Source organism: Scaptodrosophila lebanonensis, unplaced genomic scaffold (assembly GCF_003285725.1).
Source record: "Scaptodrosophila lebanonensis strain 11010-0011.00,11010-0021.00 unplaced genomic scaffold, SlebRS2 tig00000001-arrow-pilon, whole genome shotgun sequence".
Classification (NCBI taxonomy): domain Eukaryota; kingdom Metazoa; phylum Arthropoda; class Insecta; order Diptera; family Drosophilidae; genus Scaptodrosophila; species Scaptodrosophila lebanonensis.
The window spans coordinates 9,444,827-9,458,496 of NW_022060529.1; the positions used below are offsets into that span (position 1 = coordinate 9,444,827).

At 36.2% G+C, this 13,670-nt stretch overlaps 1 protein-coding gene across 2 annotated transcripts; it reads right to left on the reverse strand.

Moving 5' to 3' along the window:
* Nucleotides 1–5,729: 5,729 nt before the first annotated feature.
* Nucleotides 5,730–12,616, reverse strand: LOC115626545 (putative inorganic phosphate cotransporter). 2 transcript variants are annotated; one of them, XM_030521926.1, is made up of 5 exons: nucleotides 12,142–12,616; nucleotides 7,540–7,676; nucleotides 7,128–7,458; nucleotides 6,306–7,060; nucleotides 5,730–6,229 (listed from the first exon to the last, which is right to left on the reverse strand). In XM_030521926.1, exons 1-5 carry the CDS (start codon nucleotides 12,251–12,253, stop codon nucleotides 6,059–6,061), a joined length of 1,506 nt encoding a protein of 501 aa, XP_030377786.1. In that variant the 5' UTR covers nucleotides 12,254–12,616; the 3' UTR covers nucleotides 5,730–6,058. The 2 variants fall into 2 exon arrangements, with proteins under 2 accessions (XP_030377786.1, XP_030377794.1); XM_030521934.1 differs by lacking the exon at nucleotides 12,142–12,616 and adding an exon at nucleotides 8,954–9,054.
* Nucleotides 12,617–13,670: the final 1,054 nt, after the last annotated feature.

Here is a 13,670-nt window from a genome sequence, read left to right on the forward strand (position 1 = left end):
ATAATTAAGAAAAATCCAGTCTGCAAATAATCTATTTGTAAATTGCTCCTCAGATAATGTATTCGTAAGCTGCTTCTTAATTCATATATATCTTCTGACATAAGTGAAAAATTGCATAGAACCTTCCATTTTCTTTATAAAATTCTGAATTTTGATTTGGACTTTGACATTTTTTTGTTTTCCCTGAATTTATTACTTAAAAACGTTAATAAACAACCTATTTTTTATTATATTTTTCGTTCGTACATATACTTATGTACATACATATGTATATTCGTACATATCATCATCGCTGCTTAGTAATATTTCTCATTAAAAATATTTTTAACATTTCAAAGAGTAAAGACACATTTTCTTAGGTAAGTATTTGCTTTTAATTTATTGAAAATAGTAAGGAATAGAGACTTACGCAAGTTCTCACATAATTTAAATAATTATTTTGCACGTGATTTATATTTGAAATTGAAATGCCCTTCCTTGTCATTAATTTCTACAGGCTAGGAATGCATTTGGCATTTAATTAAGAGTTTGTCTTTGAGTTTATTGAGTTTGTTCAACGTATCAATATAATGGTTATTTCAAGCAAACAAACTATTTAAAGAAAATTTAGTTTGGCTTATCAGTATGATACATTATACATACATACATATGTACTATACAGACTAAAAACGTAAGCATTCTGAGGGAACGCTACGAATTTCTACTGCTGATAATGCATTGGGACAAAACGTGAGGCATGGCAAAGCCCGAACCGACAGAGTTATTAACCATTATCACCCAAATGTGGGTACATTCATATATTTCGAGCATTGATTCGCCGTTAAAGAGAACACCATTGATAAGATATGCCATCTAAAGCAGCGCAAGGCTTTTGACTCGTGGGACGTGAGGCACACGTTTTGTAGCACGTTCGCTGCGATTAAAAGCAAATACATCGAGGTAAATAGAATTATCAATTTAGCAATAAGCAAGTGGCTTATTAAATTCTTTGACCACTAAACAAAAAAGCATATCAGCAAATAAAAAAATCATCTATTATAAGCATTCTTATGTCTCCTATATAGCTTGACAATTTATTAAAACTCCATAAAATTTATACTTGCTTATACTCGTAGCGGATTAGTAAAATTTGAACGTTTAAGGCTAATTTTGTACCTATTATCATCGCATTTGTGGCAATATCATAATATTATAAGGAGTTTGTCAAAAGAATAACCCCAGAAAAAAATGGTAATGACAGCAAATGGCGCTGGAATATCAGATAATGTGACAGGAAGGCTGACATAATCGAATAAATCTAATCAGTGCATCATTATCAGCGAGAAATGGCTTTATTAAAGCCAACTACAGCGTTCTGTTAACGCTTATCAAACGCTTGACGTCAAATGCGATGACTTGGTGTGGGTCCAACGGATGTATCTGCGACCGAGATCAGGTGGTTGGCGACCGCCTTACTATATTGTAGCGAAAAGTAAATAAATTTACTTAAACACACCCGCATCTCATTTGCAGCTTGGGATGACATTTTAGCGTAAGCGGAGGGTCTTGTAATTAAAAGGCAGCTTGTCAGGCTCATGACCGGCGTTGTGTGGAAATTAGATATAAACTGTAGTGGAAATTTACAGCTGTCAGTGGTACATTTTTCAATTGATAATTATGTGATAACGAATGGTGGATTGGTGGTATGCATCACCCACAATCATAATCGCATTTACATTTAATTACGTATTCGCCCTGTGTTCCTTTAGGACAAACACAATATAATGAGAGATCTAAGTTGTAGGAATTATGTACATTATTATTAGATGCACATGATTCGCAGCCAATCCCAAAAGTAAATCTTAGGTGCAAGCAAGTCTCTGGCACCAATTTATTTGAATTAATCGGTCATTGCTCTGTTTTTTTTCCATATCCCATACGGCCATAAAATGCAAATGGCGGCCTCTGTCTCATTCACTTTTTTTTGTTGGCCATAGTCGTGCCTCCAAAGGCTTAAGCCATTGTATAATCTTGTTTATCAAATTTTAGATACATCTAAGTGCTAATGCAAATTGTTTATTAGATAGAGTTGTCGGCATAAATAATTGAACTAAGGACTATAATTGAATTGTACTTAAATATAACAATTTGCATTGCTTCGTATTTGTGTATAGTATTATATTCAAATGGTATTGCAGGTACATATTGTGTCAATTGTACAATTGTTCGATTGACATTCTGGAATGTAATACAGCCTCAATTAGCAAGATGCCGCTCTTGTTTGCTTTCAAACAGTGCCGCCCCCACTGGACCATGGAAAGTTTGGGAATTGTGACAAGTCGATCACGCTGTGGGCGTGTCGGTAAACAAACATTTTATTAGCACCTGCAACAGTCGACACACCCAATTAAGAAGGAAAACTATAAATAGTTGGCATTCGTAACACTAGCCAGATGGCAGCTTGTCAAAGACAACAATTTTGAGTTTCCGGGCAGGAAAAGTTGTAAAAAAATTTTAATTACAAAATATTTGCCATGGGTGGGTAATTACATATACTCGTACTTATGTATATAGTTTAGACTTTACTTTTTTTGACTTTGAGCGTGCGACCGGCCATCTATGTGGGTGTTAGAATCAACCGCCAAAAATCTAATTATATACATATTTCTCTTAGCTCTTTTATTTGTTTTTGGCACAGTGAGCGTTGAGCGTGTGATTGCTGAAATAAGTATATTTATGTGCATACATATTGTGTACATATACAATGTCTTGATTAAATATAGCACAAAAACAATAACACTTTAGTCAGGAAAATGCGTTGTTAGTTATAAAAATGAAATAAAATGTGTCGGGCTCTTCATATACAAACAGCTCGTGACTGGGATAAGGTATAACAAATTTATTAGTTTCCCACTAAATTGGCTATAAAATTTATAAAATTGCTTGGACAAATTCTATCTCATCTTCTTCGCTGTCCCACTTAGTCATTTTACAATATCCCACACGTGACGTTGTAGTAAAAGCTATGTATCATTTCTCTTCGCGTACAATTGTTTAGTGAGATAGCAAATTAAGTGACAACAGTAATTTACAGGGGAGTGTATAAAGATCAGCACTGCGGTGGACTATCAACCTAATTTATAATTACAGCTAATTTTTGGGCGAATCTACATAAAAATCTACAACAACACTAAACTTTTATATCCCCATTTGAGCTTTTTAATATGTTTAACACTTATTTTACCGGAATAAACTCAATGACTTGACATAAAATAATGATAAAAACAATGAGAAACGTTTTTACTTATTATATGTATGTATGTATGTGTATTCGGCACTAAATTTAAATTACCACAATTGCTACCAACGGCACAGGCTGCCTTCGAGCAACAAGAAACCATATAAAATAAAAGTGATAAATGAATTCAGAAATGAATTTATAAGCAAAAATAACAAATAGCAAAATAGAATTCGGCAGCACCGAGCGCCAAAGTTGAGAGCAACTGCCAGTACCAACACAACAACAAAGAGTAACAGTTGTAATATAAGTACATACTTATACACTCAGAAAAATTGAGAAATTCGAATACTCTTTAAGAGCATTTCCTTCTATAAACAAATGTACATTTTTCCTTTAACCAGAAAATATTTTCTGGAAAGTACAAAGTACTTATTTAAACTCTAGTGTTGCTATATATTTTATGTTCTTTATTATTTTTAGTATTAATTTTTCTTTGATTCACAGCGTAATAGAATTTTTACATATTTACATTCATTTTCATGTTAGTTTTGCCTGTGGAGTGGGTTTAGATAATACAATGATATTTTTTCTAGGTTCTTATGTTTTATTTTATGAAAAGTATTTCTTGAAAATATAAAATGTTTGTAATTTGTTGGCCTTGTTCTAAATCTAGAAAACATGTTTGTCTGAGTGTACGTATTTACATACACATGTATGCATATGTTAAATTGTTGTTATTTTTGTCACAAATACACGTATACATTCTTGCACTGTTGCACTGTACAGCAAAACGACTCTCACTCTCGCTCTCTGCTCTCTACTCCGCGACCACATGTTCTTGATCTTTGATCACGTTTCGCTCACATTCAGCTCGACGAACCCGAATGCTTCACGTGATTCGTAAATGTACAAAGGCAATCGTAACGGCCGGCCCCCTGTTCCTTCGTAGTTTAGTGCCCTATTTGTATTTCTCTGCTTTTTTGTTTGTTTATTGTTTCTACTTTATTGCTATTTTATCTGGCCCAATGATTAGCAAAGCTTGTTTTAGATTATTTATGATACGAGGTTTAGTCTGGTAAAGTGTTGATATTTTCATAAACGGCAGAACAACATAAAATAAAGTGGCATGCAATTTTTACTGTTTGTGCCGCAAGTGTTGACTTATGGCTGGTTGTCAAAACTTCCGACTGCATTTAATTGATTAAACGACTTTATTTTGTATTTGGCGACTTGACTTGTTTTTGGTAGAAGCCACCATGTGGTTTACGCTAATATAAGACGAGCTTTTATTTGTTTTGTACGTTGGAAATCACGTTTTCCAAAACTATTATATTGCGGGGCTTTTTTTGGCCACTAAAAAATGTACACTGCAGTGTTCAAAAGTGTACCTTCTGAAATAGCTCATTACATTAAATATTTTGCAAAACAAAAGTTTGTGGGTTAAACATACATTCATACAACTATTAATATTAAATTGAATTACATTAGTTAATCTAACCCTGACTCAAACATAGTGGGATTCCTTAAAGTATGTAAAAATATCCATAAACAGTTTCTTGAATAAATTTACAAGTGAAATTTCAATTAGCATCGGGCTGTTAAAAGGAAAACAGAAAATAAGCTCAAATGGAATTGCAGGCATTTCTGTGGCACTTGAATATCTACTTTTAAATCTGTGGCCATCCTAAAAGTATGCAACAAAATAAGAAGGCTCTTCTGCATTCAAACCTATGTAAAAGAAACTTAAACAAAATAGGAGTTGCGCAAGCTAAAATACTGAGAAAAATATGCAACGCTCCCTGGTATATGCGCACTAGGGACATCGAAAGAGACTTATGTGTCCCCAAGGTTGGCGATGTCATTCAAGTGCACGCAAGCAATTACGAGAAGCGACAGTCACCCCAACGCACTAGCGAGGCGGCTCCTGTCCAAACCTAAGAAGAGAAGACTGAAGAAGTGCCATCCAAAGGATCTCCCCACAAGATCCCTTGTATAGAATATATAATATATATCATAAAATATAATTTCATTTTTCATGTAAATCATTGTAAATATTGTATATACATATGTATAAGAAACTAGCACTAGGCTTCTGCAAAATTTGACTGTTCGAAATCCCAACCAACAAAATATAAGATTTTAACTCGTAGGTTTTTAAATAAGATAATATTAGATAGGTGGATAGATATCCATTATTAGCTTTGATTTAGATGCGCAGTTTTCATCGGATAAGAATGTATAGAACGTTAGAGTCAATCAAGCCCGATCATTGTATACTCTGTACTCACCCTATTCCTATGCCATACCTATGCCACTTTAATGATATTTTTTTAGTAATACTTTAGATTATAAAGAGGTACTATACTGCTACTGATTGTTACTTATTTTAAGTCATGTAGCTTATCTTTATAACATTTTCTAATTATGAATGATTTCATATTTTTAGAAATAAACAGGATATCATCATGGACGTTCCATTCAGATACCGCTTCAGTGAAAAACGATAAAGTTTACGGGAAAATTTGTTTGTGTAATTTGTATTCTCAATTATACAATCTTAAAACTAGGAATTATAGATTAAAACTAAAACGATAAATATATAAGCGCAAAAAGAACTTAAAACAAATGCATAGACATGTTAAAATCCATTGCGTAAAGCACAATCATTAAAATATATGTACATCGATGGAACTGCCTGCATATCTATACAACACATGTCGAGCACAATGACCGATCGAACAGCACTATACTTGAACCCAGCGGCCTCATAGATTGAACTAAGTAGGTGACTAGGGGTTCCTCTTGATTGATGACCAACAACACTTTCAAATACAAAAGTTAATGTTGGGACTCTACATGAGTAGAGTTGCGCTTGGACAGCCGGGGATTTGCTGGCGGATCGTTCCATTCTTGCACAGATGCACTACCAAAGATAACGAAGAGTGCATTGCCAACCAGATAGAAACCACCGGCGATAAAGAAGATAATGCGCCACTGGTCTGAATCGTGCTGTAAATGAAGGAAACAAAAGTTGTAATATGAGATCTTCACAGAAGACTTGAGGAGGGGAGAGCTAGAGACCTACCTCGTCCGTCACAATGAAGCCCACAATTAATGGGGCAATAATGCTCATGATATTGGCCACGCCATTCGTAATTCCCATAAGTATGCCAGCAAAGTTGGGGGACAGATCAATGTGGTTCATTTGGAAGCCCAGATAAGTAGCGGCATTGATGCCCACTGTAATCGTTAGAAGTGCCACAGCCAAGTTAGTTTGATCGCTATTTACGTAGCCGAGACAAACGAGCGAAATCATTGGTATCCAGGTGCCAATGGAATTGAAAAGCTTGCGGCTTGTCACTGTTGTGATGCACTTGTGGCTGTTCAGATATGCTGAGATCGCAGAGAACACGAAAGACATGACAAACATGGCACAGTATGGCAGCGATGACAACATCGCGTTCGACTTAATGTCCTTGCCCAGGATGTTCTTCATGTAGCTCGGTATTTCAGTGAGCAACGTCCAGAAGCCCCAATTGTGCGTGCTATGCGCCACGATCAGTACTAGGAATGGCGCTGAGGTAAAGAGGCTTAACCAGGGCGTGCGGAGATTCTTTGCGGGCTGCTCCTGTACGGTGCTGACTTCGTTGGCCTGCGACATCTCAATTAGTTTTTTTTCCTCCACCGAAATGCTCTTGTAGTCATTGGGAGAGCTGGCTCCCCAAAAGAAGAAAATCACGGCCCACACACAGCCAATACCGCCTGAGATATAAAAAATGCTGGGCCAGCCCAAAGAAGAGGAAGCGATGATACCACTGGTGGCTAACATAACTATGGTGCCTATAATTTTAAAGTAAATAAATAAAATTACTAACTAATACTTTGAAAATTAAAATGAAAGTCTTACCAAACTGGTTGCCAGAATAGGCACAGGTACCCAGAGTGGCGCGTTCGGAAGGTGGCGCCCATTTTGAGAGTATGGTGTGGGTGGAGGGAAATACGACGCCTTGACAGAGACCCTCAATAACACGAAGGGCGCAGACTAGCTGCCAACCTCCCAGCTTGGCGCAGAGTGGCGTCAATATGTTTAAAATGGAGCAGATGAGGAGACCATTAAGGATCATAACTTTGCCGCCAAATTTGCGAGCCAACTGACCGGCAGGCACTTGCGTGATCACATAGCCCCAAAAGAAGCTGCTCAGCAGCAACGATTTTGTCTTTTCCGACCAGTCATATTCCTAAACATTTAAATACATAGTACATATTTAAAAATTAGAATTCCTGTTATATAATATAATACATCTCGAATATATACTTACAGGGAAATCAGGATTGGCTGAGTTTGAATCGGTCATGGCCACAACGGCTACCGAAAGATTCACTCGCAACGCATAAGCCACCGATAGGCCGCAGAAGAGCAAACCTATTTGCAAATGACGCACTCCGAGTCCGGAACCTATGCAAGTAAAGGAGAAAACAAATACACATAAATAGTTTGTAAGACGCACTTGGCTTGTATAATGAAAGGCTGATATTGGACGTCAACTTGATTTTATTGTAAATAATACTTGTATAATCTTTCAATCGATCTATCAATAGACTCCTATCAGCTCATCGCTGCATGTAATGCGCGTGTGTGTTTCATTCCCTGACAGATTTTGAAAATGTTTACTTAACGCGACTCTTTGGAATTACCACAAACCGGGGGCATGTAGAGACTTCTCCTACCTTCATGAGCATATTAAACCTAGAACTTCGGTTTAATTTATTATGTGGCGCTCACGCACAGTCGGCAGATAATGGGCCAAGAAATATGATTAAAAATATTCCATTCACCCAGACAGTTAGTGGCTGCTCTGCTGGTTCGGTTTAGTTTTTGTTTTTCAATTTGCATAGCTCAGGATCTACAATTTCAGTCGGATCTAGGTGCAAATAAAGTCCAACATTAACTGTTGACTTTAAGTCAAATTCTTATCTCGTACTATATATAGCGTCGTGCGCTTTAGTGTAGAAATGTGTAATTGGCCGTGATGTGTTGAGACGAGGTATGTAATATATGGAAGTACATATATACAAGTTAATGGAATTATCGTCACCACAGTTAAACATATGTACGGGGGCTCGACTTTATTATACTTTCTTATCTTTCTAACCAAATAACTTTAGTAGAGAATGATGAAACCTTTAAGCGTTACATTTTCTAAATTTAATTAAGTGCAGAACAGAGGTATGGCTTGCCATTAGGCATTGCTTAAATATACCATTATAAAATATTATAGTTAGCATTACATTGATGCTAAAACAATAATTCGATAATTCAGGACATAGCTTGGACTTCATGAACTTCTATAACTATCCTTACTTAATTTCGTATTATTTTTTTGAACAGATTAATCAATTTCTTTAATTTTCATTTTCAAATTTCATTCATTTTTTCATCACCTATATGACTATTTCTTTTCTGGATAAGTGCTAAGCGGGATGAAAAGAATAAAAGTCTTGCTTTTTAAATCGAATTTTCACTTGCATTCAATTTATAACTGCTTGGTATTGCATTTAAGAGCTGATTCAGATGAAAATGAAACGTAAATGGTAACAATTACTAAATAATCAGTCTATATTATGCAATATAATAATTAATTCGTGTTTGTTTCTCTATTAACTCAACTGAACCGGGCTAGTTATTAAAATGGTAAGACAACAAATGTTTCCATAGCCATGCGCACTACACACCTTCATCTTCAAAGCGACGATTTTTAGCCATGTTGCCTCTGAATTAATTAATTCTGACTTGTGAAAACTGCTCTGCGTTGCACTTCCACTTGGCATGAAGCCTTTTCACTAACTGATATTTTATATTTGTAATATAACATCTTGTAGTGCTGAGTCGCAAAGCATCTTGACAGCCATGTACTGTCAGAATGAGCGTCCCTGCAACTGTGTGGGTGCGCGGAAATAAACGGCATACCTACCAGAAGGCCTTACAAGTGCTTGGGTACTACAAATAGCTGATAGGCGATTTGTTATCAATAGCCTACGCGATTACTTATCAATAGCCTAGCATTTTCAAATGTACCTAACGCACTACTTGCCAGGTAGCCGTTTTTTTCCATCAAGATCTTTCCCTGATATTACATATATAACGCCGATCAATAATATAATATTTCAAATGTTGATGTCGCATAAATCATAATATAAACATAATACATTTTTTTTAAAAATAATTTACGATCTATTGCAGTTATTTGCAAATTCAAAATCCCCGTTGGACATTACAAGCCTTGAACTTGATACTATCTTTACTGTTGGCAGTGCCGCAAAGCTTTGAAGAAAGCTTCAATTCGAACTTGATCAACAAAGCTCTTTTGTTATTGTTTTGGTAACGAAAGCTGGTATGTTGTTTATAACTAGTGGTGTGCAAAAACGGTTTATAAAAAAGTAATGAACTTTTCTGGTTGAAACCCAGATTTGGGCGATTTAAACATATGTTCGAAAAATATATTTTAAAACAATATTCATTGATAAAAGATTTTCTACTATTTATTAGATACTTTTGTATTTCAAATTTAATTAAATTTTAAAGTGAAGTTTTAAGCGCATAAGAATAAACACCTATTTCTTAATATAAGGGGTACAACCAATTACAAAAAATAATAAATTCTATCAAAACACAATAAACATAAAATAAGTAAATACATTGATTGATAAAATATCTTTAAAATAAATGATGCTTGATTTCGTTAGCTTTTTAGTTCGTTGATACTTTATTTTTTTTTCCGAATTTCCAAGTCGCAAGAACTAACCAACTTTCATCACTAACTGTTTATACAGACCTTAAGTAGTCTTTCATAAATAGGTCTAAGTATTTTATAATTAAACAATTAATTCGCTCATTATATTTATAAGCTTTGTGAGCTTTTAATCTAAAACTGACAGTTGGCGCGTGTTTAAGTTAATTGAGCTAAGTTAGATGATTGTTATTTGATTAATTAACAGCATTAAGTTTTTCCCACAACGGCTCAACAGTTTCAAATGCTTGAAGCGTGTCTAAATAACTAGCCTACTCGAGCTCAACTCAATTCAATTTGCCGAAGCCCCTTTTATTGCGCAAATATTGCCTCTAAATCTGATAAAAATAAAATCACCCATTGACTTTGAAATGTCTATCAGGTAAACATGGAATACTTAAGATAGTAAGCCACAGTCGAGTGTTGCTGGCCAAGTTAATGGCAGCTGACCATGTAGTGGAAGTTAGACTTATCGTTATCATTTCCGAACGAAGGAAAGTGTGTCAAAACAATACATTTTAGCAATAACAGCGAATAACGTATCTACTTATCGCCTCAATTTCTGATCATCAGTGTGGTGCATGGTATATCATGCTCTTTAGCCATGTTATGGTTTATTGTCTACCGAAACTAGCAAATCGGGTTTCGCATATTATCAAAGTCGAAAAGCCGTGACGTCGTTAATCGGGCTAACACGCTTAAATTGATTTTGTTTACTCATATACAAGTATATTGCTACCGTTAATATCTGAGCATGTTTGCGCCTTGTGTCGGCAACGGGCGCCAGACGTCTACCTTGCGCATGCGCATGCGCATGCCCCTAGACCTAGGTCGATCCAACGACCACACACGGCGCCGACTTGCAAATAAATTTAAATATTTTGTGGAAATTCACCCACCTTGACTCGTTGTTGTACATGATTACAAATGCAACATTTAAATTTTATTTAAAACCAGCATTGGCTGCCAACACCACAATAATTTATGCTCTGTCGGAAGATACGAATAAATATTCAAACTTTTTTGAAGTGCTAATAAAAATAAATAAAAAAAAGCGGCGATCGATGTCACAAGCATATAAATTATTTCAAAACCAAAGGGGGATCTCCCTAAACGTGCAAAAAAACGGAATGGAAAATTTTATAAATTGTCGAAAACAATTATCGACTGTTTGGCTGCATAGATGATGCCTCTAAAGATACAATTAAAATTGGAGTTGAAACCAATCAAAGCTGAAGCTGATGAAAAGCAGGACATCATTTTCTGAGCACGTTTAGCTTAACGTATCTCCCCTGGCAGCCACATTTTAGTCAAACAGGAACATTAACATTGCACACAGATAGTGCGTATGTATATATTTACTCGTATACTTGTATGTATAGTGAAAATGTTCGATTTATGTTTTTGCCATATACGGCACTGGCCGGCTGCCGCACTAATTGTTTTAACTAACTCAAAGAACGCGCGACTACATAAATATGTATTTGTTTCAGCAACTGTATCTGTGTCTGTTGCCTAACTCATGCAATCCAGTTTAGTGCAGCTACTGGATTTAGAGCCTCAGTTACATTAGACTGTCTATCTGTTTGTCTGCCTGTCTGTCTGTCTGTCTATTTGTCGATCAGCTGGGGAACTGCTGCTGGCATGCTTTTGTTATTGGTAGTCGGGCTCAGACCGCATCGCCGCTCAATATCAGACAACAGAGAAGCAATTTGCATTCGAGCTCTGACGATTTATAGCCGTGCAGTACTGCGCCAGCTTCCTGTCTGAGGCCAAGTACTTGAAGTTGGCACCTGTGCCGAAAAATGACAGCGATTACAGCTGTCATAACATTGTTATTATTACACTTCAGCTCGGTACAGGGACTCGGGTTTAAATCAGACTACTAATTATTGTTATATATTTCGTAATAAACAGTTCATACGAAGCTCCTCCTTTTAATTTATATATAATAGCGGGTATTTGACACACGAATCAAAGCAAAAAAAAAAAAAAAAACAGCAACGCGCGCCACTACAAAACAAAACGTGTTTCTTTTTTGTAATTTGTTGAAATGAAAGGTGTCAAGTGCTTTTTGCATTAGAATGTACAGTTGTGTGATCTGAAATCACTTGCATTTTTACTTTTACTCACTTGTGCCCGTTGCAGCCTCTTCCTTGGCCTTCGTATCTGCGGGTGTTACCGATTTCTGAGAACTCTCCATTGCCGTTGAGTTTTTGTTATGGCCACAAAATGTCAACTTCATTTTGACTTTTCAGCAATTAGATATAAATAAGTTCTTAAAAAATTAGTTAGAAGACAATGACTGGTCTTGTCGCGAGTTGACGGTATATGTATGTACATATATGTATATATCTATTTATGTGTACAATACTTTTCAACTTTGTTCACGTTTCGCGGCACTTTTTTATTTTTATTTTTTATGCACCTTTTAAATACTGCGTGTCAATTGTTGGTGTGTGTTCTTGTTTTTTTTTGGTTTTCGTGCGGTGGCAAGAGAATCGATTGAGGAAAAGTTATCACATTAGTCCGGAACAGAAAATGCATTTGTTGGATGTTGCATTCGCCCGCCTCGTTCGGTACCGTTACGTTCCGCACAACAATTTCACTCGGACTGAGCGCTTGGCCCGTACTGGGATTCAATTTATATTGCTTTTGATATTCGTTCGCGCTCGCGCTCGCGCTTGCGGTCCAAGCGCCACTTGATCGTCAACGACAGAGTCGGAGCGGTGCGGTGCGGTGTGGTGCGAGCGCTGCTCATTGACTCCAGCACCGGTGGTGGGCTGAATTTCTAGTCGACCAGTTGACTGTCAATCTTATCGAAATCTTCTTTAGATTACAGAGCGCCAATGGTTAGCGTGCAGGTAGCATATACACGTACATTCACACAAACATCAAGTGAAGTATTCTTTTCCTTTGGAAAATCATCATGTGGTTTATAGACAATGTACTCGTAGATACATATGGTGTGTTTGTTTGATAACTCGCAGCCAACTCTCCTCAGCTGCCTGGACGTGGCACGCACCTCAACTGGGCCAATGGAAAAATTCAAACTCATGATGACTGACGTAAAGCGCTGGCCTCTTGTAAATGCTTATACTAAATAGAATGGGTTAAACCAATACAATTTCCTTTAATTGCTTATCGGCCGTGTTAAGAATTGGGAATTCCTCGCAAAAGCATTTGACATTCTCTAACACATTCACTTGATCCCATGCCCAGACTTTTAAGTAGAACTACTTAAATATGAGTAACATAAATACAATATAACTTGTATATATTCAGGTATTTGCTGTCTGTCGCTCTAAAATGTGGCACTAGTCAGTTATTAGAAATTCTTTGCTAGATATACATACATACATAGTTCATGCTTCAGTGCTTCATTGGAATTTGTGTTGTTTTGTCTGTTATTTATTTTATTATTTTTTGTTTTAGACAACAACTGGATTTTTGTGATAGTACTTTTTTCTAAATATGACAATTTTACAGCTGTCCCCATCTACAAGCAGATGAGTAGCAGCTGAATGTAGATTAAAACAAATTATTATTAATATCATAGTAGGGTTGGGTGTAAAATTGCAGTCATTATTTGATTTATTATTCAGTAATGCAGGTTGACATTCCATTATAAACATTTTGAGCGTAATGGCCAGAAGGCTTTG

Excerpts from the sequence above, each read along its gene's own strand:
- LOC115626545 (XM_030521926.1), bottom strand. The coding sequence starts at position 12,253 with ATGAAGTTGACATTTTGTGGCCATAACAAAAACTCAACGGCAATGGAG. Across the intron at positions 7,677-12,141 it reads AGAGGCTGCAACGGGCACAA|GTTCCGGACTCGGAGTGCGT; the intron begins GTGAGTAAAAGT and ends TTACTTGCATAG. Across the intron at positions 6,230-6,305 it reads GCTTCATTGTGACGGACGAG|CACGATTCAGACCAGTGGCG; the intron begins GTAGGTCTCTAG and ends CTTCATTTACAG.